Source organism: Aspergillus udagawae (assembly GCF_001078395.1).
Source record: "Aspergillus udagawae IFM 46973 DNA, scaffold_6, whole genome shotgun sequence".
Lineage (NCBI taxonomy): Eukaryota > Fungi > Ascomycota > Eurotiomycetes > Eurotiales > Aspergillaceae > Aspergillus > Aspergillus udagawae.
In genome coordinates this window covers 1994138-2021747 of record NW_025091269.1, presented here as the reverse complement: position 1 = coordinate 2021747, position 27610 = coordinate 1994138, and the positions used below count along the sequence as shown (strand labels likewise).

General features: G+C 49.4%; 9 protein-coding genes across 9 annotated transcripts; 3 read left to right on the top strand and 6 right to left on the bottom strand.

The window, feature by feature from the left end:
- Positions 1-510: 510 nt before the first annotated feature.
- Aud_008467 (beta-tubulin) lies at positions 511-2505 on the bottom strand (the record flags this gene model as incomplete). The annotated part of the gene is made up of 9 exons (XM_043293342.1): positions 511-544; positions 595-954; positions 1011-1345; positions 1399-1854; positions 1919-1973; positions 2064-2105; positions 2219-2244; positions 2341-2364; positions 2494-2505. The coding sequence occupies 9 exons, from the start codon at positions 2503-2505 to the stop codon at positions 511-513; spliced, it is 1344 nt and encodes a 447-aa protein (XP_043149277.1).
- Positions 2506-3179: 674 nt separating this feature from the next.
- On the bottom strand, positions 3180-4863 carry Aud_008466 (U2 snRNP complex subunit CUS2; the record flags this gene model as incomplete). The annotated part of the gene is made up of 6 exons (XM_043293341.1): positions 3180-3392; positions 3465-3620; positions 3674-3782; positions 3842-4239; positions 4297-4419; positions 4675-4863. 6 exons carry the CDS (start codon positions 4861-4863, stop codon positions 3180-3182), a joined length of 1188 nt encoding a protein of 395 aa, XP_043149276.1.
- A 712-nt stretch (positions 4864-5575) lies between these two features.
- Positions 5576-7304, bottom strand: Aud_008465 (ammonium permease MEP2; the record flags this gene model as incomplete). Its single annotated transcript, XM_043293340.1, has 6 exons — positions 5576-5704; positions 5762-5993; positions 6051-6725; positions 6787-7041; positions 7092-7156; positions 7221-7304. The coding sequence occupies 6 exons, from the start codon at positions 7302-7304 to the stop codon at positions 5576-5578; spliced, it is 1440 nt and encodes a 479-aa protein (XP_043149275.1).
- A 3303-nt stretch (positions 7305-10607) lies between these two features.
- sskB (putative MAP kinase kinase kinase SskB) lies at positions 10608-14777 on the top strand (the record flags this gene model as incomplete). Its single annotated transcript, XM_043293339.1, has 2 exons — positions 10608-12412; positions 12467-14777. The coding sequence occupies 2 exons, from the start codon at positions 10608-10610 to the stop codon at positions 14775-14777; spliced, it is 4116 nt and encodes a 1371-aa protein (XP_043149274.1).
- A 934-nt stretch (positions 14778-15711) lies between these two features.
- On the bottom strand, positions 15712-16882 carry Aud_008463 (GID4/VID24 family protein; the record flags this gene model as incomplete). The annotated part of the gene is made up of 4 exons (XM_043293338.1): positions 15712-15778; positions 15846-16203; positions 16261-16411; positions 16466-16882. 4 exons carry the CDS (start codon positions 16880-16882, stop codon positions 15712-15714), a joined length of 993 nt encoding a protein of 330 aa, XP_043149273.1.
- A 596-nt stretch (positions 16883-17478) lies between these two features.
- Positions 17479-18310, bottom strand: Aud_008462 (mago nashi family protein; the record flags this gene model as incomplete). Its single annotated transcript, XM_043293337.1, has 7 exons — positions 17479-17493; positions 17556-17681; positions 17753-17840; positions 17902-17965; positions 18026-18121; positions 18178-18215; positions 18273-18310. 7 exons carry the CDS (start codon positions 18308-18310, stop codon positions 17479-17481), a joined length of 465 nt encoding a protein of 154 aa, XP_043149272.1.
- A 414-nt stretch (positions 18311-18724) lies between these two features.
- On the top strand, positions 18725-21826 carry Aud_008461 (coatomer subunit beta; the record flags this gene model as incomplete). Its single annotated transcript, XM_043293336.1, has 5 exons — positions 18725-19029; positions 19094-19514; positions 19564-19953; positions 20007-21615; positions 21684-21826. The coding sequence occupies 5 exons, from the start codon at positions 18725-18727 to the stop codon at positions 21824-21826; spliced, it is 2868 nt and encodes a 955-aa protein (XP_043149271.1).
- An 823-nt stretch (positions 21827-22649) lies between these two features.
- On the top strand, positions 22650-24409 carry Aud_008460 (putative sphingosine kinase (SphK); the record flags this gene model as incomplete). Its single annotated transcript, XM_043293335.1, has 3 exons — positions 22650-22794; positions 22875-22931; positions 23094-24409. The coding sequence occupies 3 exons, from the start codon at positions 22650-22652 to the stop codon at positions 24407-24409; spliced, it is 1518 nt and encodes a 505-aa protein (XP_043149270.1).
- A 382-nt stretch (positions 24410-24791) lies between these two features.
- On the bottom strand, positions 24792-25927 carry Aud_008459 (ribosomal RNA processing 1 family protein; the record flags this gene model as incomplete). The annotated part of the gene is made up of 3 exons (XM_043293334.1): positions 24792-25609; positions 25681-25788; positions 25879-25927. 3 exons carry the CDS (start codon positions 25925-25927, stop codon positions 24792-24794), a joined length of 975 nt encoding a protein of 324 aa, XP_043149269.1.
- Positions 25928-27610: the final 1683 nt, after the last annotated feature.

Sequence of the window (27610 nt, the reverse complement as noted above, 5' to 3'; positions counted from 1 at the left end):
CTTCCTAAATGTGCCCATATACCCACTCTCTGCGGCCAGCCGACTGTTCTGGACAGACGTCGTACAATTTTCGATATATTGATATCGGTCTGCTAACGGTGACACAAAATGGTCTTCCGACAGCGGGGGTCAGTAGTGGACACAAATGATTTTTGGATGAAAGATTTTTATCATGTTGCCAGAAACAGATGCGTTGTCCTATAGTTCGGCTTGATATCCATACAGTTTACTCTACTTATTTCTGATCTGCCCCGGCGGACCATTGACGAAGGACTGTAGACCATGCTTTTGAACTTTGTACTGTTTGAGGAGTCCAATACTTTCAGAGGCCCTGGCGGCCATAAGAAATTAAGAACAGGAAGATTAAAAAAACGCTCGAGCAAATATTCCAGTATGTCAGCAGCAGCCTGTGAGCGAGGCCAAGACCAGAGAGAAAGTAGACTTATGTATCAGGGGTATTACTGTGAACCGATCTTAATTCACGTCACTGAAAGGCTAGAGAGAAATAATTTACTCCTCAGCCTCAAGGGGCTCCTCCTCGCCGCTGCGGAGAGTCAGCACACGTCCTCTGCAAAAAGATCTGGGAAAACTCACTATTCCTCCTCACCCTCGGAGATGGAGGCGTCCTGGTACTGCTGATATTCGGAGACCAGATCGTTCATGTTGCTCTCAGCCTCAGTGAACTCCATCTCGTCCATACCCTCACCAGTGTACCAGTGCAAGAAAGCCTTGCGACGGAACATAGCAGTGAACTGATCACCGACACGCTTGAACAGCTCCTGGATGGAGGTGGAGTTACCAATGAAGGTGGAGGACATCTTGAGGCCACGGGGGGGAATGGAGCAGAGAGCGGTCTGGATGTTGTTGGGAATCCACTCAACGAAGTAGCTCTGGTTCTTGGACTGGATGTTGCGCATCTGGTCCTCGACCTCCTTCATGGAGACCTTACCACGGCTAAATTATGGTCAGTAAAGAGATCGCGCATAATGTTCGTGGGTCTAGCAACATACAAAATGGCAGAGCAGGTGAGGTAACGTCCGTTGCGGAAGTCCGAAGCAGCCATCATGTTCTTGGGGTCGAACATCTGCTGGGTCAACTCGGGAACGGAGACGGCACGGAAAGAGTGAGCACCACGGCTGGTCAGAGGAGCGAAGCCGACCATGAAGAAGTGCAGACGAGGGAAGGGAACCATGTTGACGGCCAGCTTGCGCAGATCAGAGTTGAGCTGTCCAGGGAAACGAAGGCAAGTGGTGACGCCGGACATGACGGCGGAGACCAGGTGGTTCAGGTCACCGTAGGAGGGGTTGGAGAGCTTAAGGGTGCGCATGCAAATGTCGTACAGAGCCTGTGAACCAGTCAGTCTCCGCGTTGTTTTCTGGACAATCAATCCACCCATACCTCGTTGTCGATACAGAAGGTCTCATCGGAGTGCTCAACGAGCTGGTGAACGGAGAGAGTAGCGTTGTAAGGCTCAACGACAGTGTCGGACACCTTGGGGGAGGGAACAACAGAGAAAGTTGCCATCATACGGTCGGGGAACTCCTCACGGATCTTGGAGATCAGAAGGGTACCCATACCGGCACCGGTACCACCACCGAGAGAGTGGGTGACCTGGAAGCCCTGGAGGCAGTCACAGCCTTCGGCCTCGCGACGGACGACATCGATAACTTGGTCGACCAGCTCGGCACCCTCGGTGTAGTGACCCTTGGCCCAGTTGTTACCAGCACCAGACTGGCCGAAGACGAAGTTGTCGGGACGGAAGAGCTCGCCGAAGGGACCGGCACGGACAGCGTCCATGGTACCGGGCTCGAGATCGACCAGAACGGCACGAGGAACATATTTGTCGCCGTTGGCCTAGTAGCGAGTCAGATCGTGAGATGTTGCCGAAGTAGTGTAGAGTCGAGTTTCATCCACGCACCTCGTTGAAATAGACGTTCATACGCTCCAGCTGGAGATCGGAGGAGCCATTGTAGCTATTATCCTCATCAGACACGCGCCCTCTTCCTGCTTGCCTTTCGTGTTTCCCCCGCTTTCTCAATTGGCAGGATAAAGGTCGAACTTACTGGCCAGAGCCGTCAAGGCCGTGCTCACCAGAGATGGTCTGCCTGTAAATTTGTTAGCTGATACCCATCACAGCGACGCTGAAACCATGGAGGAAAGCCTGCTAGGATGACAGGTCCTAATCTCCCATCATTCAAGCATTGAGGTCGAGGCATACCAGAAAGCAGCACCAATTTGGTTACCCTATCACCAAGAATGGAGTTTAGTCTCAGCTCAATGCAAACGCCATCCCTACGCTTCTCCCATGACAGTCAATCACCCACGATGGGCAGTACTTACACACTGACCGGTCTGAAGGTGAACCTGTATATTGAAAGAGAACAAGTTAGCTGATCCGCATTCTTGAGGAACAAGTGGGGTTCTTCTATTTGGTGAGAAACCAAATCGACGCGTCTCCTGACGGGAACAGGGGGGGGGTTAGGCACAACATACGATTTCACGCATTGTGGATTATTTGCTGGCGGAGAGTTACTGAGAAAGGGTGGGATGGGTAAAAAAGAGATAGAATAGGAAAGTTCAAAGTGGACAAGAGGATAAGAGACCGTCGAAGAAATGGGGACGGAGAGGAAGAATGGAGAAAGGGAAAGGGGAGTTGGGTTGAAGTTTAGCGGTGAGGAGAGAAGGAGTTGTTCGTTGTGCGGGCTGGTCTCTCAGGGATCAACAGACAACAAGTCAACATTTGCTTTTGGTAAATAAATCAGGGGGAGCTACGGTCAAACATGGTTTAGCGCGGTTCCTATCACGGGACACCAGTCAGCAACCGCTCCGCGCTGGAACGAACCACAGTTGAGACAGCGACAACAACCGCGAACCATGAATTGGAGTCATTCCATCATGCTGGCAATTAAACAATGGGTGTCAATAAATAAGAGAGGGTCCGTTTCAACATTAATTGCCAGTTCTAGCAATGTAACCCCGTTTAATCATCATGTCTTTATCAGCATGGCCATTCCCGCCGTTTCTTTTGGCTCAGATGTACAGAGTACATGGTCCGCTATAGTACAGTACAAAGCGCTGCGAATCAATGACCTCCTTCTTCGGCGCTTATTCAGTTGGCATGGATACAACACCTAGGGGGATAAAAGAGGTTTAAGAAGTGACAATCGTCCAAGAAGCCACTACTTGGCAGTATTTTCCACCACATGGGAGCTTTCCAGCCAAGTCCCAAATTCGTCCAACCGTGCGTTTTCTTCCTCGTCTTCGGCGTCAAGACCTCTCTCCGCCATATCCTCGAGAGCTGCCCGTCTCTCATTGCTCTTTTTGAACTTCTCTTTCCCGTCCGAAATGTAGGCCTCGACGCGTGTGCCAGCGAAAAAGCGACCATCCATCACCTAGAAACTGGTTAGAGAATAGATCTTTGCGAAGGTTATGATGCAGCAGCAAAATGAGCCAACATAACATACTCTGACACATTGTCTGGCAGCTTCAGGGTCCGTGAAACGAACGCTGACAACTCCGTCGGGTTCTTTGTCATACAAAACGACATTCGTAACCTCACCTAACTTGGAGCACTCCTCCCGAATGTCATCCTTGATATCGAGTATCGCTGCTGGGTCCTCCTACAAACGGTGAGTATCATGCGACCCATAAGCGGCCTAAGTGGGAATCATACGTCGATTTCCTTCAGAGTAAACATGTGTTTGAGTATGACAAGCTTCTCAAGCCTAGAGCTCGTGTCCGTCAAATGTGATGGCTCGTCGTCACTCCAATCAGCGAGTTTGCTAGCCACACCGCGTCAGTCCATAAATCGTCAAAAGTCCCCAGGTTTCCTTAGACAGACCTATTTAGTTTCTGGGTCCTCTTGATGATCTTCTTCTTATCCCTCATGCTGGTCTTTGTCGGTGCCTCTTGTTGGCTCTTGAATGAGAAATCCGCAGCCTGGACCTTCATCGGTCCATGCGGGCCTGTCACCCCTAACCTAAAGTCTGACTCGTCCAGCATCTGTATGGCGAGGTTGACAGACTCCGGCCGGAAATACACGATCAAAGCCTCACCCTTGAACTTGCCATTTTCGTCCATATACATCTTAATTCGGGGCCGGCCACTGTCAATCTCTTCGGCGATGACACCACACTTGGAGAAGACGTCACGAATCTCATCGAATTCGGCGTCAAGGGGAATAGATGTGACGAACAAGGCTGTGTTCACTCGTTGTTTCTTCGGCTTTTGACCATTACTCTGCGATTTAAATAGAGTCAGTCACTGTAGCTACAAAAAATAGATTGCTGCACTGACCTCGTCCCCACCGGCCTGCTGCTTCCGCTTCTTCCTCAATTGTTGCGCAGTGACTTGTTCATTTTCGTCCACCCCCTGAATCTTGTAGGCTTCTTGCTGCTGTTGGAGCAAGTCATCGTCGACCTGAATACCCAAGGGCGCGGAAATGTCGCGCCAACCACACAATCAGTTTCACGAACCGACCAAGACCCATGTAGCAACGGCGATAGCAGTGGATCTGCAATGAAACGCTGTGCTCCAGATACGATACTTGGCAAGTGGGAAAATACAGCGTGGGAGGAAGGGAACTCATAACAAGAGGGAGACAGAAAAGGTGAGAGTTCAACGATCGCAAGATACAAGGGGAATCGACCAGCTGCAGAGGAAGCGCGCACACACCGTCGGGATCCATCGTTTTAAAACCGTATCGTATTCAAATTCCTGTCCGTCTTCAGTCTCCAGGATAAACTTGTTGTCCAGTTTCGAGAAGGAAATCCTGGGGTCGCTGTCGAATTCAGCCGGGTCCTGCGGGAAGTTGCTAAAGGGCGCCGTTTTAGGAGCTTCTTCGCTGGGGCTTCGTGATGCCATCTGTGCGAGACTGTAGACCGATACACGAGATTTAAGAACACAGCAACTGGGGAGAAATCAGATGAACAGAGAACTGTAGGTGCTCTGTGTTGGAGAATTGAAATGGTTTGCGGGGCGAAGACCTAGCTCCAAGCTGTAAGGGGATTTCTAGGTGGTGACGACGGGAAGCTCCGATCGTGGCTTATCATTGGCCGCAAACCACGACATCTGCCATCACCTTATCCCATGAGAACTGCAACCCTTACGAATGTTACTACTTGGGTATTTCATTGCTCTCATCAATATGAACTGCTCACCCGCTATAGGTTGATTGGTGGTTTTCCAGGAACAGATTTGCAGCTAGTATAGATGACTAAAGATAGGCGCCGCCAATCCATGATCGACCCTCGGGCTTTATGATACTACCTGCATACAAAGGTCGTCATGCCAGCAAAATATCATCTGGCGTTGATGCATGCTAAAGTGGTTCTACGGGCCAGTTTTTTACCCAGCCTCTTATGTGGAAAGACACACAAGGCCTGATGAATGAATTTTTCAATGACTTCGGATGAAGAAAATAGAACGTTCTGTGTAGCCAAGGGGGTCTTCCAACGTGACGAAAGATACAAACAAAAAAAAATAGAGGTATATACAAACAGATCATGGTCATAGAATTAGGGCGTGATTATTAATGACAGGGTATCATAGAATGTTAGAGAGTCTGACAGAGGGTTCAAGCCTTCGTTTCAATGGTGCCCTCGTGGCCTCCGGTAGGGGTGATTGTCCGCTTGGAAGAGCCATCAAGGGCTTCAGTGCCCTCAACGCCGGTGATCACATCGCGAGTGATTTCGACATAGTCATACTAGGAATCTTTGTTAGCTCAAATGCTTCAAGCCGCTGATACGTCTGGAGCACATACAGCAAACTCGCCGATCTCGGCATCGTCAATACCCAGAATTTCATCTTCTTCGGCAGCGCGGAGGCTGAGACCAGGGACTAAGTTGATGAGGAAGAGAATAAGGCAGCTACCAAAGAAGGAGTATGCAAAACCAGTAACAGAGTCGGCTAGCTGGTACCCGAGCTGGACCCAGTTATGGTTAATCCATCCCCCGGGGATCTCAGTGAAGCCATCGAGGTGCGCAATGTAGTCACTAGCAGGGCGCATATTAGTCATATATCAGTCTCTGCTTAGTTGTAATAACACTTACGCGGCAAAGAAGGCAGTCAAGACGTTGCCAACAAGTCCTCCGATGCCGTGGACCGCAAAGATGTCCAAGGCGTCATCGATCTTGAGCCAATACTTGAGCTTGGTGGCGTAGTTGCAAGCGATAGCGCCGACAACACCGAAGATAAAAGCGGCCCATGGAGGCACGAAGCCAGATCCAGGAGTAATAGCGACCAATCCAGCAATGACTCCTGAGCAGAAACCCACGGTAGACCATTTCCTCTCGAGTCGGTAATCCAGAAGACACCAAGTGACACCACCAACAGAGGCGGCGAGATTGGTCACAAACGCTGCCATGACAGCTCGCATGTTGGCGGCAAGGGCTGAGCCAGCGTTGAATCCAAACCATCCCACCCAGAGAAACACGGTGCCGATGACGACGTGGGTGACGTTGTGAGGGCGGTAATTGAGCTCATGTGTGCCATGACCACGGCGCTTTCCGAGCATCAAAGAGTAAGCCAATGCTGCTGAGCCGGAGGCAATGTGCACAGGCGTGCCACCAGCAAAGTCCAAACCACCGAGCTTGAAGACCCAGCCGGAGGAATTCCATGTCCAGCAAGCGATAGGGTCATAGATGATCGTGGACCAGATGAAGGAGAAAACCATGCAGGGAAGCATACGGCCACGTTCGGCGGCGGCACCGACGGCGAGTGCCACACTTTCGAGTTGTCAGCTGTCCTATCTTCGAGAACGACGGGAATGCTTGAAATTGGACTCACGTAATGCAAGCAAACATTCCCTGGAACACAGCGAAGAGCAGATCCGGCACCTTGCTGCTGCCAACCGAAGGCGCTGCCAGCACACCCTTGAATCCAAAGTTTGACAGATCACCAATGTACTTTCCAGCAGTATGGGAAAAGGCTAGTGAGTAGCCCCAGAAAAACCACTGGAAGGAAACGACGCCGACAGACATTATCGAGAGCCATATCAGAGAGAGGGCCGACTTTCGACGGGCAAGACCAGAGTAGAAGAAGCTGAAGGCTGTTAGCAATGAACATGAAGATGAGTCGTCATATGTTCATACCCAACACCAGGAATCATAAGCAAGACTAATGCGGTTGAGGTGACAACCCATGCAATGTCACCAGACTGGAGGGACCGTCAGCTACCGTTCATTCCAGAACAACATACTACAATAGGGAGGTTGACAAACGCTGTAGTATATGTTCAAGTCCTCCGTCAAGGAGTCTCCACCCGTTGCTATGGTGCCATTGTAGGCCACTGGGTATTCCGCCATTGTGAAACCTCACCTGCAGCACAGGACAGATTTGTAGATGGGGACGATTCTTTGGCTGTAGGCTACTGACCAAGGCCGGTTGCCGTGGTGCTAGATAACCAATAATAGAAAGCTGAAGTCCCGAAATGCAACGAGGCAGGTACTGAGCAGGAATGAGCTGCAGAATCAGAGTCGAAGTCGTCGGTCAGAGCTGAACACGAGAAGGAGGGAAGGCTTCGATGTCTGATAAAGGGAGAAATGTGACAGGGGGAGAGGGCCAGACCCATAAATATGCGACGTAGATACAAGTCAAAAGGATGCGGACAATGGAGCCATGGCCATAGTTCCTGAAATCAAACACAATCCCCACTGTCGGGCGCTAGGGAATGGTATATGGCCTTGGCTCATTCGGCTGATAGTAGTCAAATTGAAGGGTTGTGATAGATATCAGACATAATCTGGCCAGAGCTTCTACAGTCATGGTGCGAGGCCACGGATAAGCCCACGGATGATTAGTTTTCGTCTTATCATGAATCATCAAGATGACAATAGGGATGATGTCCCAAGAGCAACTCTCTACATAAGTTTGTCTATCAAGGGAACTTTAACTCGGCCTGTCTTTCTGGGTCCAGCAGTATGACTATCAAAATACTGGGGACCCTTCTGGGGAAACCTCAACGAGGATTTTAGGACGGCGATGATAGGAGACCATACAGCGGACTAGACGATAACATCGAAACCGTGGGTCCCATTTCCCATTATCGTTGACAAAGTCTCGGAGAAATTGACGACAATCATGAGGATACCTATGTAGATACTGTAACACGAGGTGATTGGGGAATGAGACAAGCATCGAGAGTGGTTGTAGATATGGATTTGTTTCGGGCCAATCAGCAGCCCTACGGCCAGTCCTCAGCCTGATACGGCGGCCTTGAGGTATTTCTTAACTATCGTCCCCATACTTCAAGGCAAGAACTGTGATATAGGTCGGTTGCCAAGGTGGATTCCTCTAACTTGTATTCTTATACAAACAGTGATCATTGCTATACTGAGCGACGTTGACATTGCAACTGTCCTTCGCTACTATACCCAAGGTATCTTTACATATAGTTACAGAATCAGCGCACTTTTGACTCGTGTTCCGGGTTTAATAGGAAGGAGAAGCCGCTGGTACCGCAAATAGCCTACTATGTAGGTGGCTTTTCATAGCACCATGCCGACTGTCACTTATATCAAGAACAGTAAAATTCTAGTATTTACATGGGAGCAGGCACTCTTTCCCAGCTTTTTACCCAGGTATTGAGTTCGCTTATCAGTCTCTTATCTTGAACCAAACTACCAATCATCAGTCGCTTTAGCTTCCTTATCAGCCAGTTCCTCTGACCTCATGGGTACATCTCAGATTTGAATGTAGCATGTATCTATCTCCCTCCTATCATCTGACAACTTCTCCTTAATATGTATGTGTAGAATACGCGTTCAATAACATCCGGTCGACCATGATTGGGTGATTTTCCAACGGTTTCGTCTTCTTGCCTACACGGACCCAAACAGCAGATCACCTAAGTGCCTAAGGTAGGGTACCTGCATTTAACCTCAGACTGTCCTATTGAATAGGTAAGGCGACTGCTACCTAGTCGTCTGTTTAGATAGGTACCTACTGCTTTATTTTCGTATCTTGGGTACCTTGCATTCGGAACCTTAAGCTGTGACCTAGGTTGAGAGAAGATAAGGATCTCTGGTCCTATTGGGCGATTTCGGCATCCCGATCTGTTCGGGTTAGGGAGCTTGGCACATCAGTAATTCAACAACTCTCTCAAAGGGGTCAAAATGGCATGGATGTCGTTAAGAGGAGTAAAGTGATAATTCACCGTCCCAAACAACTGATGCTCCTCCATCCCCTGCTTTTCCAATGCAGCAAATATCTGTTAAGGCGATGGACGACCACACACAAATTAGATAGACCATCCCATTCCTTCATTGTTTATTTCATGGGCTAATGCTTCAAAAAGCACCCGCCATAGAGGTGTCTTTAAGCCCTAACCCTCAGCTCTGGTGCGTGCATATGATTATTGCCATTTTAGAGGATTTCAGGAGTCAATTTCAGGACAAAAAATACCGGTTGCTAGTCAGCTACGTGGCATGCAGGAGCCGGTCTGTCAGGAGATGTCTACTGAGTGCTTCCAAATAGTATTATATTTCTTGGGTTGAAGTACTACTCAATGGGACCGACACCAGACGTTCCGCACATGTCTACCATATTCTCCATAAGGCTATGGCTCTTTCGAAGCTCACTAGGCCCGGATCATCAAGCCCTCGATACGCGTCCAGAATTCCAGATTTCAGATGGGACAAAGTGGTCTTCTATGTAGATCCGCACGCTCCAACATGAGAACATCGAGTCCCACTGATCAGCACCCAGCAAATCCCCTAGTTTTACTCATTATGCATAAATTACTATTCTTGGTTATCACTATGTACTCAGCAGGCATATTTCCTCGTAGTGGCTGACCACTGAACTCCAAATTTGTCTGTGCTTGAAATCTAGGATCGGCATAGGGAGGTAGTAGATTCGAATCAGTCCAGCCTAGGGTCATAAATGCTACCAATATCGATGTGTATCAACGGAGCATATATGGTCCCTTTCGAATTTCATCGGTGTTACCTCGAAGCCCATGAGCTGTTTGGAAAGTTCTCTCTTGTTGTGGTCATTCCTGAGTCAATCACTGGAGTATAAATGTCAAATAGCTCCTAAAGCGTAAAGACCGAGCAAGTATTAATTCAGTAACAACAAAGCGGTGCCGGAGACCATCACACACTGTATGTCATCTGAAGAACATAAACCAGTGACCCTCTAGGCCATCAATGGTGAATATAGGCTGGCATCTATTTGTCAAAGGCGCTATCAATTTTGACAAAGACTTTCCTCTCTACTAAATGACGAGAGGTAACCTTGAATCATTCTGAAATATGTTACCTGAAAGGACCAGGCTGAATTCGGTACGATTCGCCGTACGATGCCACGAGTTAGGTAAATTTTGTTGAAAATACCTACACAACTCAAGCAATTACGACTACAGAAAATAAAGATCATTAAACCCTGGCTTTCATGACTGTCCAATTCATCCACTCTGGTAGAAGAAAACGGCGCTAGTAGGCTGATAGCTGTGTAGCTGTGTAGCCGTGTGGCGGCCTTAGGCAATTGTTAACTACAAATGGAACCCCCGGAATGCACCGCCACACCCCTATTAAGTTTCGGGCTTGGAGCTCCTGCTCCTCATTCACTATCCCAACAGGACCGAAACTCCTAACAAGCCATGCAAGATGGAGTCGCCTCAGGATCATGAATTTCGAGTCATGGAGAATTCCGATATTCCCAATCATGACTCAGACAGCTCAGGGTCTTCCGATGAACTTCTGCAGCAGCCGTATGCAATGAGGGCCAATTCTACCTTTCCAGAGATCTTCGAGCAAGCTCCGGCGGTCACCACTATCGCTTCGTCCCCTCCTCCCTCGCACGCAACCGGCCTACCAGCCTGGGCCAGCACACCGGGTCTACGCCCTCGTGGCTCCAGTGTCGGTGCAGGCGCTGCTCTCGACAAAGTCCCTCCTGTTGATGGCCTCCCTCTAACCGATCGAGAATTGCGACCGCAACGCCCGTCTGGCCCTGCTAGGACCCCATCCAACACTTACGCCCCGCAGCGACGTCCACCTCAATACATTAGCCTCCAGAGCGACCGCCAAAGGTCCTCGTCGGCTAGGAGAAGTTCCCGACGTGATCCTAACGCGCAATACCGGGCCCAAGAAAAGGCGTATGTCCAACGCATTCGGGCAAATCCACAGGCGTGGTATAACCATTTCGATGATGCCCAGAACATGGGTTTGACGCCGGGTGATTCGGACTTGGAGGAGCCTTCACCGTCCTCGGAGGCTCCGTTCGAAGATGACGCATATGATCCTGACATCCAGCTGTTCCTCCCGGATGATAACCAACCCACGCTCGAGGAACTCAAGAACCCCAAAAATCAAGAGAGACTCGAGTGGCATTCGATGTTGGCCTCTGTCTTAAGAGGAGACGTTGTCAAACAGGAGAAACAGAGACTACTTGGCTCAACGGAGACAAAAAGGTCCGCGGCTCAGAACAATGCAATCTGGTTGGGAGTTCGAGCCAGAACATGCGGCCGGAGTGTTGCCTTACAACGAAAGCTCATTGAGGAAGCTAGAGCTGGTCTCGGACCGATCGTCGAAGACATCATTAACTTCAAAATCAAGGGTGAGACTGAGATTGGCAAGTCGCCCATCAAACAGGTCGAGGACATTGTTCAAAAAATCGAGGAATGCGAGATGCTGTACTCTACACATAAAGAGTTGGAAGCTGCCAACCCTCGAGTGGCATCGGAGGAATTCTGCTCAAGCCGCGAGGCCGTCTTTGCCTGGCACAACACTATCGCACTCATCAACACCGAACTGGCCATCCTGCAGAAGTGGGTAGGCAATGATGAACTTGATTTCAGCAAACCCAAGGTCAAATCCGTCAACAGCGATCTCTCGGACGGATCGTCATTCCTCGATCGCATTATGAAGGAAGACGGTCTCAAGACCCTACAAGGAGACCACAATATGCTCAACGGCATTGGCGAAGTAATCAAAAAAGCCAAGACTACGCTGATTGAAAACGCGGGCTCGTTCGCCCAAAGACATCTGCCTCCATACATTGAAGAGCTTCTCACACTGATCAATTTTCCCTCGCGACTGATCCAAGAAATCATTCGCGTTCGCTTATCTTACGCCAAGAACATGAAGGACCCTGCCCAACAATCACCGATTCTCGTCGACCAGATGATCTCGCAGTTTCAGATACTGATGAAAGTTGCCGTTGACATCAAACAGCGCTATTTGGATATATCGAGACCTGAGCCCGGATGGGATTTACCGCCCTGCATTGATGAGAACTTCGACTCGGTGGTATTGGATGCCTTGAAATACTACTTTCGCCTTTTGAATTGGAAATTGAATGTGAATAAGAATACCTTTAAGGAAGCCGAAATCCTGGAGCAGGACTGGGAATTTTCGAACGACATTGGGCGCCAACTTGAAGGTGGTGACATTGAGGTCGCTGAACAGTTCAGGTATGGGTTCTCCTTCTATCTCTAAGCATATGTGGTTCCTAATAAGCATTCTAGTGCTCTGACGGCCAAGTCACTTCAACGACTAATGATCCATTTTGAGCGCGAGTTGACGGCACGTCCAAATGAAGACCCAATCGATATGGATAAGAGATACAAAAGTGTGCTCGACTCCACCAGAATCAGACAACGAAAGCTTTATCGATTCTCCCGCTTCTTGCGTCAACTGTTCGAAAACGCTACAGAGTACAATATCTCGGCTGATATCGCGTACGACTTCTTCGAGGCGTTGCTCATCTCGGATCATTTCCTGGTGAGGTCAAACGCCTCTGTCGGCCAGAAAGGTGTCTACCTCTTCGCGCATCATGCGCTGTGGAACAGGCCTACAGACATCCAAGCGATCCTTGCGACCTCGTTTCGAGAAGAAGATGTACCCAAGGACTCGGCCCACGCAGCTTATATTCTGGTTATCCGCCCTGAAAAGCCCCTGTCCTGGGCCGGTAAGGAGATGCAGGTTGATTTCCTGGAACAGCCCACGGATGTCAGACTCGGCAAATGTCGTCTTGTAGTTGAGGGAACGCAGCAACGGCTCGCCAATGCCCGGCATGAGCTGGTCCAGTTAACTGGAATGCAGCTGGACATGGCTATTGAACAACGGGCGAACCTTGGACGAGTCAACGTGGAGCTGAACAAGATTAAGAAAATCTCATTCAAGCTCTCTATGACTATTATGGACAGTGTTGCGATTATCAAAGACCAATTGAAATCGAGAGGCATAGAGAACACCGAGCTTATCCAATCCTGTTATGCTTTCGCAACAGAGTTTGGCAAGCGTTCTTCAAATTATGTCGACCCTAACCGACGTGCTATGAATAGTGCTAGACTCGTCGAACTATCACTGGAATGGGTTTCTTTCATTTGTGACGACTGCGATGCCGCTGACCGAAAGACATTTAAATGGGCCGTGGCTGCCCTTGAATCCGCAATGGCCATCACCTCCAGCAGACACCTTCTCTCGATGGACGATTCCCAATTCAGTCTGTTGAGGTCAAAAGTAGCCGGGTGCATGTCGTTGCTGATTTCTCACTTCGACATCATGGGTGCCCGTTCGTCTCTTGCAGCACAAGCGGAGAAGCAGCGCATGGAGGAGCGCGCGGGAGCCCGGAAAATCGGCGCTGGCCGGATCCTTACAGATGCAGAAGCTACAAAACTTGTTCGCGAGCAGCGTTTGGCTCGCTTGCATGACATCGAAGATAAGCGAGTGGAAGAAGACGCCAAACGCCAGGCCCTCGGACGAGTGCTTGAAGGGTCCAACGAGGCTGACCGATCTCTTGCGGTTCTCTCGTCCTCTGCGACTAACGTTACACTCAGATGGCAGCAAGGCCAATACATCGGAGGTGGTACTTTCGGGTCTGTCTATGCCGCCATCAATCTCGACAGCAACTATCTCATGGCGGTCAAGGAAATTCGTCTTCAAGACCCTCAACTTATTCCGAAGATTGCCCAGCAGATCCGGGATGAAATGGGGGTATTGGAGGTCCTTGATCACCCTAACATTGTTTCCTACCATGGTATCGAGGTGCATCGAGACAAAGTCTATATTTTCATGGAATATTGCTCTGGCGGATCTTTGGCCAGTTTGCTTGAGCATGGCCGTGTGGAAGATGAGACTGTCATTATGGTCTATGCTCTACAACTTCTCGAAGGATTGGCATACCTACACCAAGCCGGTATTGTCCACCGCGACATTAAACCCGAGAACATCCTTCTCGACCATAACGGCATCATCAAGTATGTCGATTTTGGTGCTGCCAAAATCATTGCGCGTCAGGGCAAGACCGTAGTTCCGATGGATGCCTTTACCGGACCCGGTCACAAGGATGCTGCTCTCGTTCCGAAGGACTCCCAAATGGCGCATCAGCGGGGCAAGAACCAGAAGACGATGACAGGAACACCAATGTACATGTCGCCCGAAGTGATTCGCGGCGATACTTCCAGGTTAATCCACCGCCAGGGAGCGGTCGACATCTGGTCATTGGGATGTGTGATCTTGGAGATGGCCACCGGTCGCCGACCATGGTCTACGCTAGACAACGAGTGGGCCATCATGTACAACATTGCTCAGGGAAATCAACCCCAGTTACCGTCAACCGATCAACTCAGCGAACTGGGCATTGATTTCCTCCGCCGTTGTTTCGAATGCGATCCCATGAAGCGACCCACAGCCGCAGAGCTGCTACAGCACGAATGGATCGTCTCTATTCGGCAACAGGTCGTCGTTGAGCCCCAAACACCAAGCAGTGACGGCGGCGGTAGCAGCATCAGCAGCTCCAATTCGTGCAGCCGCCAAAATTCCACATACATGTAAACCACACTACACTGTCCAATCTTTTATTCCCTACTTTTATCATTTCGGTTTCATTTCCTTTATTTCCTTTATCCACACGGAAACTCCAGCTCACTTTCACACTTCATATCTTATTTCTCGCTCCTCATTCCTTCCTTCTCTCGAGAAGTTCGGCTCGCAAAAGTTTCAGCAAAGAGATTGCCCGTGATACCCCCCCACTTGCTACTTTTTTTCCTTTGCTCAACGCACTTAACATTGGTTCTTCGGCTCTATTGTGTATGTTGGAGTTGTTAGCTAAGGCGCTGTGCGGTGTCTTGAGGTCAGCTAGTTATCCGGATGTATCTAAGCAGTACTAGCTGTTTCGATCATCTTTTGTGCTTCCATTGGCCGTAGTCATCATGTGATGTATAAATATTGAACGAGTTCAAGTATGTGGTAATCTTGGGAAAATTACTGATACCGGATGTGCGACAGCACGTAGTCTTCAATAGCTGCTTTAGGCTGATAAAAGGCATCAATTGAATTCATGAGTTCCCAGGAAGCCGGAGATGAAGTGGACATATAAGAGAAGATATGAGAGGTTCATCAGGACAGCTGTTCATGTTTACAGCTGGATGACCGCGGAGTGCAGCATAGCACAAGGTGATGAGATAACACAAGACGTCAAAGTAGAATTGGAAAAACCATGCGAACCAACTTACGCCAAATGGGAAGACATCATGAGAGGAATCGTAGACAGTGAAGGAATGGTAGTGGTGGAGTAGATCTCAGGGCCGTTGAAGGAGATAGCGTGATTGTGACCAGTAAACCCGGAAATAAATATAGACAACTACAAGAGGGAGATGAGGAAGAAAGAGACGGGGCCGAAATGTAGACAGAAAATCCGGGTGCGAGGCCCTGGCAGTCTGCAAGCAACAGAACAAACCAACGCAAGGGTTGGTGGGTATCAAGAGAATCAACGGAACTCCATTGCGGGAGTGCAGCCATGATCTTCAACGTGTCTCAGCTCAAGCTGCTGGTACCTGCAGAGAACCAACATGCGTTAGTACCCGGGATCCAAGAATGGTTAACTGTTTGGCTGATACGTACTTCTCACTCTTCGCATGAAAGTAAATGCCGGTCACGCTTCCTTCGATCTGGTTGAAGCATATGTAATAGAAGCCCTCGAAGCTCGCGCCTGAGATTGTCCTCACCCGATGATCAGGAACGAGAAAGTACTCTTTCCATCGCATGAATATGTGTTCACGCTCTGCGAAGTTCCAGTAGGTGAAATCAGGCTTCTTCGCCTGTTTGGCAAGAGGCCGCCAGGCGGGAAATCTGGCCCAATGGTGCATGTCGGTCTTCTCCGTTGCACCCCACGCTTCATTTCTGGTCTTGAACGTGTGTTTGGTTCCAATGATTTCTCCTTCGAAGAACGTTGTAAGAGTAGGATGATCCTCGGTAAGACCTACAGGTGTAAGAGAAGGTTAGCTATTTTTCTTTAGATACGGAATAATCCACGGACCTTGTATACGAAGATAGCCGCAGAGGTAAGATTCAGCCATATCGACATGTTTGATCTCCACATCGACGTTGTACACTTGACGGTCCGACTGTTGTGTACCAGTGAATTTGCTTCCAGGGCGAAGATAAGAAGAGGTGTAATTAGGAAGAAGCTGTCGTCAGTGTCAGTAAAACAATAATATCGGTGCAGAGACTGGATCACTAACCCGAACATTAGTAAATTCATAACTTAAAAGTGAAGCAGTGGATGGCGACGCAACAGTCGACGACGGCTTTGCGGAGCTTGCTGTTCCCCTCGTAGGGCTCAATCTGCCCAAGGCGAGTCCGTCGTCGGATCTCATCGTGCCTTTTCTGGGAGCACTATGAGCCGATCCAACTGCTGAGACATCTGTGTTGGACTGATTGATGGTTCCATCAGGTTGGGCCGTCAAGAGGGTGTGCGCTGATTGAATGGAAGGTGACAAGGCATTGTCGGGGACATCGCTCTCCGTGGCAGAGGGCTCCGGAGAGTCTCTCCAAGAAGACAATCGCTCAACTTCAGGTGGACACGTTGTATGAATAGATATGTCCTCGATGATTGATGCAGCATTCAGAGGAGATGTGTTGTCACTCGGTGTCGGCATTGAGGCTAATTAAGGACGGGATGACATCGGATCTAATCAGCTTGCAGGGCCCCCACACAGGGTATAGAAGAACGATAAGAAGAAGAAGCAGGCACACAACGACCACAATAGCAGCGACAGCCAAAGGAGGAAGAGAGAATTCAGGGCTGAATGGAAGATGGAAGATTACTTTTTAAGGTGCAGCGCAGAAGGGTGTCTGAGCGGGAAGACGCACTGCCTGAAAGGGATAGTCTGATCATGCGGGCGCGGGGGAGGCAAATTGGCGCCTGAGGCCGGAACATCTGGCCAGGCCTTTTCGGATGAAATGGCATGCGCTCACTCTTTGGGCAGTGCTTGATACTCATTTTTCGAACTATAAGTAGATCAACTTCATGTCTAAAAGGCTAGTCTCAATTGAGCTGATAATAGTGTATAGTATTAAGCTGGGTATTTTATTCCATTTCTCTACATCAGTAGATTGCCACAGATGTGTATAGTCTCGTTACCGCGGCTAGATCATTTTGAGATTCATCATTACAGTAAATCAGTTCCATTCTCGAGAAAAACGCCCATGTTAATTCCCAAAACCAGATTTCACCACATATCCCTACCGTGACTTAGATAGGCTTAATCTGCAGAAAGGATGAAAGGGTAAGTAGAGTATCTGGAGGGTCGAAAAATCTTTAGAAATTACCTTGAAATGGAGGGAGATAAGAGAAAAGATGAGTGCCTTCAAATCCTGAACGAGGTAGTAGAAAACTCGGAGACCCTCTGGGTCTGCGGATTCGGTCACATCTACTAACGAACCGATTTTCGCAGTCTGCGCAATCGAAGGACGTTAGAACTTGGCTATAATTTTGCTTAGACAAGCGTATCGGAGATTCAGCGCACCTCAAAGGAGATATGTTCGTTTCCGAGTCTGATCTCGAGCTCTTGCCGTCCGTCCTTGTTCTTCTGTGGCCATTTCGAATCGTCCTCCCTAAGCTGTGTTAGCAAAGACCACGATTCCTTGCATTACACTGCCAAGGTGACTCGCATACTTCATGATCTCGCTGTCTTTGATAATGCGCTTGACCTCCTGAATCATCGCCGAGCTCACGCACACTGTAAATCTCATCAGTGAGCACGTAACCTAAGGACCCGACCATATATCCTAGCACTTACTTTCTTTGCGGATCAGGGAGTCATTGCGATAGTTCGAGTTGTTCGCATACCGAACCGCGGCACTTCGGCCGTCGCCAAGGGTCCGAAAATCGAATTCTACAAGCCTTTAGTCATTGCGAGAGAACAAGGATAGCTTCATCGTGCACACTGACCTAGAAACTCATGCCCAAACCGCCCAGAGTGACCTGAGCTGCGGGGCTGTCAGCAGCTGAGGAAATCCGGGCTATAGAGCAATGGTCTGCCTTACTAGTAGCGGAGATAGAAAGGCTCGTTCTGGTTTGACATCTTGAACACGTTTCAGAGCAAATATGTCGGGACTGACGATTTGAAGCAAGATCGCATCAGTCGAAGGCGGCCTTGTGCTTTGAGTGCCTTGGTTTACAGGTTGGCCCGGGCGGAGCTTAGTCATCCACACAGTCCGGACAGCTTGCTCCGCCGCGCAAATGGACAAGTTGATACTCAAGCCCCGGATTGCCAAACAATCGCACTGATGAATGCAAGGCAGGTGAGGGGAGCTTAATTAAGTCAGATAACATCTACCATCCTACTTACGTGTTTGCGGGAGAGTCATCTTGGTATTTTCCCCCGTCCCTCTTGAATGCTAAAAGAACAACTTGTACTGATCAACTCCCAAGCCCTCCTCCCTCCTTATCCTCCCACACCCCGTTACGGCCGTCTGCCTCTGTATTCCCAGGCACCATGGCGTCATTTCTGGAAAATGCTTACAGCTTGGTCCATTTGGACAATACTGCTGATCAGCCAACTGTTCAGGAGCTGAAATTGCAATTAGAGAAGGGCAATGATGAGACGAAGGTGGAAACAATGAAGCGGATCATCACAATCATGCTGAATGGCGACCCGATGTCCCAACTCCTCATGCACATCATTCGCTTTGTCATGCCGTCGAAGAGCAAACCTCTCAAGAAGTTACTCTACTTCTACTACGAAATCTGCCCGAAGCTCGACGCCAATGGTAAACTCAAGCAGGAGATGATCTTGGTGTGGTAAGGATACAGACTCGCACGCTTTTGGCTCTCCTACCAGACTAATCAATCCATTTCTGTACAGCAATGGTATTCGCAATGACCTTCAGCATCCCAATGAATATATTAGAGGCAACACTCTCCGCTTTCTATGTAAGCTCCGTGAACCGGAGCTCATCGAACCCCTCCTCTCGTCCGCACGCTCATGCCTTGAACATCGCCACGCATATGTGAGAAAAAATGCAGTTTGGGCCGTGGCTTCCATTTTCCAACACTCCGAGTCTCTAATCCCGGACGCGCCAGAGCTGATTCAAACATTCCTCGAGTCGGAGACTGATAGTACTTGCAAGCGTAATGCTTTCGCTGCTCTGATGTCCATCAGCCACCAGAAGGCTCTCGAATACCTGGCCACCACTTTTGACAGCATTCCGAATACAGATGAACTACTTCAATTGGCGGAGCTTGAATTCATCAGGAAGGATGCGGTGCAGAACACTCAGAACAAGGTGGGTCGGTTGTCAACCGTGCATCTTACGCGACGCTAATATATAAAAGGGAAAATACTTGCGTCTCATCTTTGATCTACTAGAGGCGTCGACAAGTACAGTGGTATACGAAGCGGCAACGTCGCTCACGGCTCTTACCAGTAACCCAGTGGCCGTAAAGGCTGCAGCCGGCAAATTGATCGAGCTCTGCATCAAAGAAGCCGACAACAATGTCAAGCTCATTGTACTTGACAGAGTCGACCAGCTTAGAAGTCGCAATGAGGGCGTTTTGGATGATCTTACCATGGAAATTCTTCGTGTTCTCTCCAGCCCTGACATTGATGTTCGGCGCAAAGCTCTCGGTATCGCCTTGGAAATGGTCTCGAGCAAGAATGTTGAAGAGGTCGTCATGCTTCTGAAGAAGGAACTAGGCAAGACGGTAGATGAGCAGTACGAGAAGGTAGGGATATACTTTGATCTGCGGCAAGGATCGGATACTGACAACGTACACAGAACAGCGAATATCGTCAGCTCTTGATCCAGTCGATACACCATTGCGCCATCAAGTTCTCCGAAATTGCTGCTAGCGTCGTCGACCTCCTGATGGATTTCATTGCGGACTTCAACAATAACTCAGCCGTTGATGTTATCTCATTTGTGAAGGAAGTTGTGGAAAAATTCCCTAAACTTCGCTCTTCTATCGTCGACCGCCTCGTTTCTACTTTAAGCGAAGTCCGTGCTGGAAAGGTCTACCGTGGTGTACTGTGGGTTGTCGGAGAGTATTCCCTGGAGGAGAAGGACATCCGTGAGGCCTGGAAGCGGATCCGGGCAAGCCTTGGAGAGATCCCCATTTTGGCTTCCGAACAGCGACTTCTTGACGAGGTGCCCGATGAGACTGCACTCAAAGAGCAAGTTAACGGCCATACCAAGCCTTCAGCTCCGACTGGTTCTCGAAAGGTGCTGGCCGATGGCACATATGCGACTGAGAGTGCTTTGACTAGCGAGTCCGCTGCTGCCGCCAGACTTGAGGCAGTCAAGGCTGCTCAAAAGCCTCCTCTTCGTCAGTTGATCCTCGACGGTGACTACTACCTAGCAACCGTTCTCTCCTCGACATTAACGAAACTTGTAATGCGCCACTCGGAAGTCTCGCAGGATGTCGCTCGGACGAACGCACTGCGCGCTGAAGCGATGCTGATCATGATCTCTATTATCCGCGTCGGACAGTCCCAGTTTGTCAAGGCTCCCATTGACGAAGATTCTGTTGATCGTATTATGTGTTGCGTGCGCTCTCTCAGTGAGTTCTCTCAAAGAAACGAGCTGGAGACTACCTTCCTAGAAGACACGCGTAAAGCATTCCGTGATATGGTACAGGTGGAGGATAAGAAGCGTGCTGCCAAGGAAGCTGTTGAAAAGGCCAAGACTGCTGTTCAGGTTGACGATGCGATTCCTATCCGGCAATTCACTAAGAAGTCTGGTCTTGAGGGTGCAGAAGAAATGGAACTCGACCTGGCCAAGGCTACCGGCGGCGATTCGACCGTGGAGACTGTGTCCTCAAAATTGAGCAGGGTCGTTCAGCTTACCGGCTTCTCGGATCCAGTCTACGCCGAGGCTTATGTCACCGTCCATCAGTTTGATATCGTCCTCGATGTGCTCCTTGTCAACCAGACTCTGGAGACCTTGCAGAACCTATCTGTTGAATTTGCCACTCTTGGTGATCTGAAGGTAGTTGAGCGACCAACCACGCACAACCTCGGACCTCGTGACTTTTTGAATGTACAGGCTACAGTCAAGGTGTCATCCACGGATACGGGTGTCATCTTCGGCAACATTGTATATGATGGAGCGAGCTCGACGGAAACCCATGTTGTCATTCTTAATGATATCCATGCAGATATCATGGATTACATCCAACCCGCTCTCTGCACCGAGACGCAATTCCGGACCATGTGGACCGAGTTCGAGTGGGAGAACAAGGTCAACATCAACTCCAAGGCGAAGAGCCTTCGCGAGTTCCTCAAACAGCTTATGGAGAGCACCAACATGGCCTGCTTGACTCCAGAAGCTTCACTCAAGGGAGATTGCCGGTTCCTGAGTGCCAATTTGTATGCCCGAAGCGTATTTGGTGAGTACCAGATTGTTATCCTAACCCCCCTTTTTTGGGTTGACAAACGCTGACATTGGAATTTGCAGGTGAGGACGCACTTGCAAACCTGAGCATTGAGAAGGAGGGCGACGATGGTCCGATTACAGGATTCGTACGGATAAGAAGCCGTTCTCAAGGTCTTGCGTTGAGCCTAGGATCGCTGAAGGGCCTGAAGGCTTCGGCGGCATGAAGAGAGAAAGTATGACTTCTTGGTGTCAGCGTTTGATTAATTGTTACCCTATGATTATAGTCACCCGTATTACATGGCTCTTGATTACTCTCTTTTTTCTCTTCCTACGGACGAATCTTTTGACTATATGCCACTTTTATTTTTTTCCTTATTGTACCAGATGAGAGAATGGTCTATTCAAATGGAACAACAAAAGAACTTTTCCCAATTCATGAGTGGTCCTCCAGGACTCAGGATGGATGTCACTGGGGAAGAACGAGCACGGACAACTGAACAAGTAACCGATAACGCCGACAAGAGTGTGGGATGTCGGCTGATAAGGATCAGTGGAGACAATCATAGTTCATCAACTTCAAACCACCGACCACAAACCCGACTGAGAGAATTGGCCTCGGTAGCCTGTGTCAACCATGGAAATCTCTACGTGTCATCATCAATTGGCTGTAGGTGTAGGACATTTAAATCGACTGTTACTAGGGAGAATTTTTCTGGCTATTATTTCCGTCTTTCCGAACGCTATGTGACCAAATTAGGCACGATGAACATCCAAGGAAGCTGTTCCTGAGGTGGAGAAACTAATCCACTCTCAGATCTCCAATATATTGGGACTAACCTCTTTCTCTCCATAACTACTAAGAATATAATAAGTACCTAGGTCAAAACTGACTACCTCAATCTCGAACATCCTCCTAGAAGTTCTTGCCTTTTTCCCTCTTATATTGACTATCAATCATTGATTATCATTATTGACTATTGTTATTGACTTGTCTTTTGGTCGTTTCTGTATTCTTTTTGGCATGGTCACTTGCTTTCGCAGGTAAAAATGGCTTCTCCCGACGGCGCAACTCGCCCTTCGTTCAATGCGGATCAGCCGGATTCCCAATCTCAGTTACTCCAGCACGACTCGACCTTGACAGTTGGACAGTCAACTACCTTGACTTTGGGTAGCGACGCGCTTGTTATTGCTGGTGAGCAGCGTCTGACAATCCATGCTTGCAGGGCATGGTTGCACATTGCGCATTCTAACGAGCTTCTCGTACCTCTACAGACGATCGCTCCACGCGAAAACCGGACCGCAGCTGCTGCGGGCTCATGTCAAAGTCGAGTAGGTTTCTCCATTACTTCGCTTTTCTGTCTCTTCGACTTTTATCGTGTGTCTCGGGGATCAAGAGGCACTTGCTGCTCGTGCGATCTGAATCAGGCATATTTCAAGGGAAATTAGTCATCCGCTTACAAGGACCTTGGCTAATGAGGCTGTATAATACAGACACCAAAGAAAATCGATCCATCGCATTGTACAACATCCTTCATGCAGAAGTTTCCTCTGCAGGTCTAACTATTACATATGCGGACCCTGTAACCAAGCACGATGTTACCGTTGGTGCCTTGCAATACACCATTGCGGACGAAGACAAAGCAAAAGCCGAAGCATTCACAGCCAGATTACTTGATCTGGCGTACGGCAATGCCAAGCGCTACAAAAGATTCAAGGTCCTGATCAACCCGTTTGGTGGGAAGGGTATCGCCTCGCGACTGTATCATCAATACGCGGCGCCGATCCTTGCTGCGGCGCATTGCGCAGTTGAAGTAGAAGAGACAACGCATGGGGGACACGCCACCGAGATAGCGGAACAAATTGACATAGACGCGTACGATGCAATTGTATGCTGCTCTGGTGATGGATTGCCCTACGAGGTCTTCAATGGTCTGGCCAAGAAACCTAATGCTCGCGTCGCGCTATCTAAGCTCGCTGTCGCCATGATACCTGGTGGCTCGGGGAACGCCATGGCCTGGAATCTTTGCGGGACGGGTAGTGTCTCTGTTGCTGCGCTGGCGATTGTCAAAGGAGTAAGGACTCCCATGGATCTGGTCTCCATCACGCAGGGCAAAACTCGAACCCTGTCTTTCCTGTCGCAATCTTTCGGTATCATCGCGGAATCCGACTTAGGAACTGATAATATTCGGTGGATGGGTGCCCATCGCTTCACCTACGGTTTCTTGGTCCGTCTCATGCAGCGCACAGTGTGGCCATGTGATCTAGCCGTGAAAGTTGAGATCGATGACAAGAACGCGATAAAAGAGCATTACAGAAGGTACGCGGCCGGAGAGCCTCCCCGCCACCCGTCTGAAGACACCGTGGCCGGATCGGGAGGGCTCCCCGACTTGAAGTACGGCACTGTCTTGGATGAGCTCCCACAGGACTGGGAAGTCGTCCCAGGCGAGAACATGGGCAATTTCTATGCGGGCAATATGGCTATTGTGTCCGCAGACACGAACTTCTTTCCGGCCTCTCTGCCGAATGACGGTCTGATTGATGTTGTCACAATTGATGGAAACGTCAGCCGCCTCACATCGCTCAAAATGATGACGGAGATTCCTGAGGGAGGATTCTTTGATATGCCGGAAGTTAAGATTCGTAAGGCTTCGGCATATCGACTTACTCCCCGTGAGAATGAAGGCTACATCAGTGTCGACGGTGAACGTATACCGTTTGAGCCGTTCCAAGTCGAAGTTCATCGTGGTCTAGGCACCGTCTTATCAAAGTCCGGACACCTTTACGAGGCCGAGGGCCCTCGGCCATGATTACGAGTTTCATGGCCGATGTCATCTTCCCTCATTCATTTGCTCGTACACGTATTGTTATTCGCCGGTCTCTGTACCACAAAATGATACCCTCGCGCAAGACTGGTATATTTTTCTTTTCTCCTCTTTTATTGTGATGTAGTTTTGCTGCAGGTGATATTCCGGCAAGGCTTGCGGGCAGCGGTCATTGCCATGTATACATAGTGGGCTAGGTCAGACCAGGAACTGGTGGATTTCGGCTGTACAAAGATTGATATAGATAATAAGAGTCTGCAAGAACGCCTTGCTCCAAGCAAGGTCAAATGGACAAGCAAAGCCATCACTACCATGCGCCAGAGAGACATGCGAAAAAGATGAATTTTGTTTTACACCGGTCGAGAGCTCAATCGTCGGCGAAGCCACCCCATTCCTGCTCACTATCATCGTCGTCATCCTCCTCGACTTCCCTAGTCTTGAATCCCCACTGAACCAATCGGTCGTCGTTTAAGGTTTCCGCCGCCCTTATTCTCACAGGTTTGAAGGGACTCTCCTTACGCAGCTTCTCAATGGGGCGTAGTAGGAGATCCATGGGAACCTGACCCTTGACTTTCCGCGAAGACCCATCCTGTGCGTCCCCCTCCTCGAATTCAAGCACCTTTTCTATCTCATCAATCCAGATATCCAGCAGGTGGTAACGGAGCCCATCCGGTCCGTGGGGCATAGGCACATAGTTCGGGTTCTTCTCATCGGCAGGAGGCTGATCCGGGTCGAAATTAAGCGGACACAGAGGCCCTTCCTCTATGATGGTGATATACGACTCGAGCTCGGCCCAGTCACCCTCGCCATTCTGTCCCTCCTCCGCATCTACTTCATCACGGGCTCCGTCCTCCTTGTCTGCTTTCGAGCGCTTCTTCTTCCCCGCCGCGGCTTGTTCTTCGCGCTTGCGCTTTTTGCTGGCTCCCTTGGTTTGTGCGGATTGCTGCTGCTCCTGCTTGTTCCCCTTGAGGAAGACTTCGAATGCCACGCCAACGTAGCAACGGATCAGGTATAGATACTTATCGAGTCGCAAGCGGTCCAGCGAGTGGAAATCCCTGCCGATGGTGATCCAGAATGCGCGCACGAAGCGGTGAAGTGTTTCCCGCGGGAGAGTCGGGACGAGCGTGTAGGAGAGGTTGCGGGCCAGGGCTTGTTGTGTGAGGGGGCGGTCTGAGTGGTAGAAGCCTGTGCGATTGGGGGATGGTTAGTCGACTGAATAGTTCCTGGGGTCTGGGTCGGGCGGGAAAAGGGCATACAGAAGAAGAGGCCTTTCCAGAGCTTGACGAGGTCGAGGAGGGTAAGGTCGGTTTTGGAGCGGAGGAAGAGGGTCAGGGATTCTGTCGCCTTGTCGCGTGTGCGCCTGTCTGTTCCGAGAGAGCGCTTGTTAGTTAAGCTGTTCGGACTGGTAAGGTGAAGCTATACAGCATTCAGTATTCAGTATTTCCTGGACATACCGCTGGAGGCGAGTTCCTTGACGAAAGGAGTCTTTTGCAGATTGCTCATGGTTGATAATCTATGCTTTTGTTTTATTCATGTAGAAGAAGTAGGAACGGGGTCGAGTCGTGTAATGGCAATGGTGTATATTCTTCTTTCTTTTCTTCAATGTCGATGCGGCCTTGACCTTTTTTCTTTTTCTTGTCTTTTTTTTTGTCTGTGTTTGCTCTGTTTGTTTTTGTGGTGGGGATTATTCGACGGAGATAGACTTGAGTTTTCTTATTGGAGGAAGCTTATTGTAGTATCCGATTGACACCTCAGGTATCAACGTCGCTAAACCATCCTTACTATGGCGGAACTAACTCTCCCTTCATGCTAATGATGTATCTCTCATGACAATAAGTATGGAGTACTTATTTATGATACCTATGCAGAGAGGATGCAGTGACGGTGAAGCTCATAATGAAACTAAGAAACAGTGTCGATTGAATGACTGACTCTTCTCCTATTTACTCGTGGCCACGCTATATTTAAGATGTATGCTAACTAACTGAGACTGTTTCTTTTTGATTGCGCTCTCATTCTACGTCCACCAATTCAAGCCTCCCATATGTTGGCAATCACAAGAAATCCTAGAAGGTGCCTTGAATTCTACACATTCAAGTTTGAGGAACACAAGGCTCCATTCGAAATGAGGGCCTTTACTATCCCGCGTCACAGGATTTGCAATGATCCAACCATGCTCATTCGCTTATGAAGCTTCTCTTATCATGTCTAATCTTCAATTTTGCGGGTCCTATCATGAAAGAAAATGGTGAAACACATGACGATGCTATCCAGTCGGAATCTGTCAATCAGCCTATACAGGATGCCGGACAAAAAATTTAGGAAGTCGAACAGACGCGGGAGCGAGGTGAGATACTATGATTGAGCATATGCAGCCAGAGCAGAGGCAGAGCTGGTTCGCATTGCATCGAACTTTTTCCAGGCACCGTCCGACGGATCCTGGAGTCACCAGCCCAGGCATTGAGCGTAAGGACACTCTTGATGGTCTCGAACTCAACGATCCAGTTCTTGACCCTGCGAGTGACCGGTTCGAGCATCATAACTAATGAGCCGGTCGAAATATCTGGCAAATTCTGACTGGTATCATCGCCTGGGGCTGCTATGGGGCGAACCACTCGTCCCGACGGCAGGGCTCCTGTTACTCTTCATCGTACAAATCTACATCTTCGCCTCGACGTTCGCCTCTGTGGTAGCCGCCGCATTGCCAGGTGCTTAAACCGGTGGATACATTGCAACCCTACTCTTCATCGCGACTCTGACCTTCAACGGCGTCATGCAGCCACTACACGCCCTGTCCAATTTCTGGATCTTCATGTACCGCATGTCGCCCCTGGCATGTCTTCTCACAGGGATTACAGCAACGGAACTACACGGACGGGCAATCCAATGCACCAGCGCCGAGTTGAGCGTGTTCAACCCACCCGCGGGATCAGCCTGCTGCCAGTATCCCTCTCCGTACGTACAAGCTGCCGCCGGCCAGTTGTACAACCCTAGTGCAACGCAGAGCTGCAAGTACTGCCGCTGCTGAATGCGATCAATACCTGGGCAGCTCGAACAGATTTATGCCCCTTCATCTCTTTGATCCTTCGAGTTCATGCTAGCATCCGTACGAACATATTAGGGGCAAGGGCTGGCGCAACTGGGACTTGCGCTTAGGCTTTGCGTTCATCGACTTCAATCTCTTTA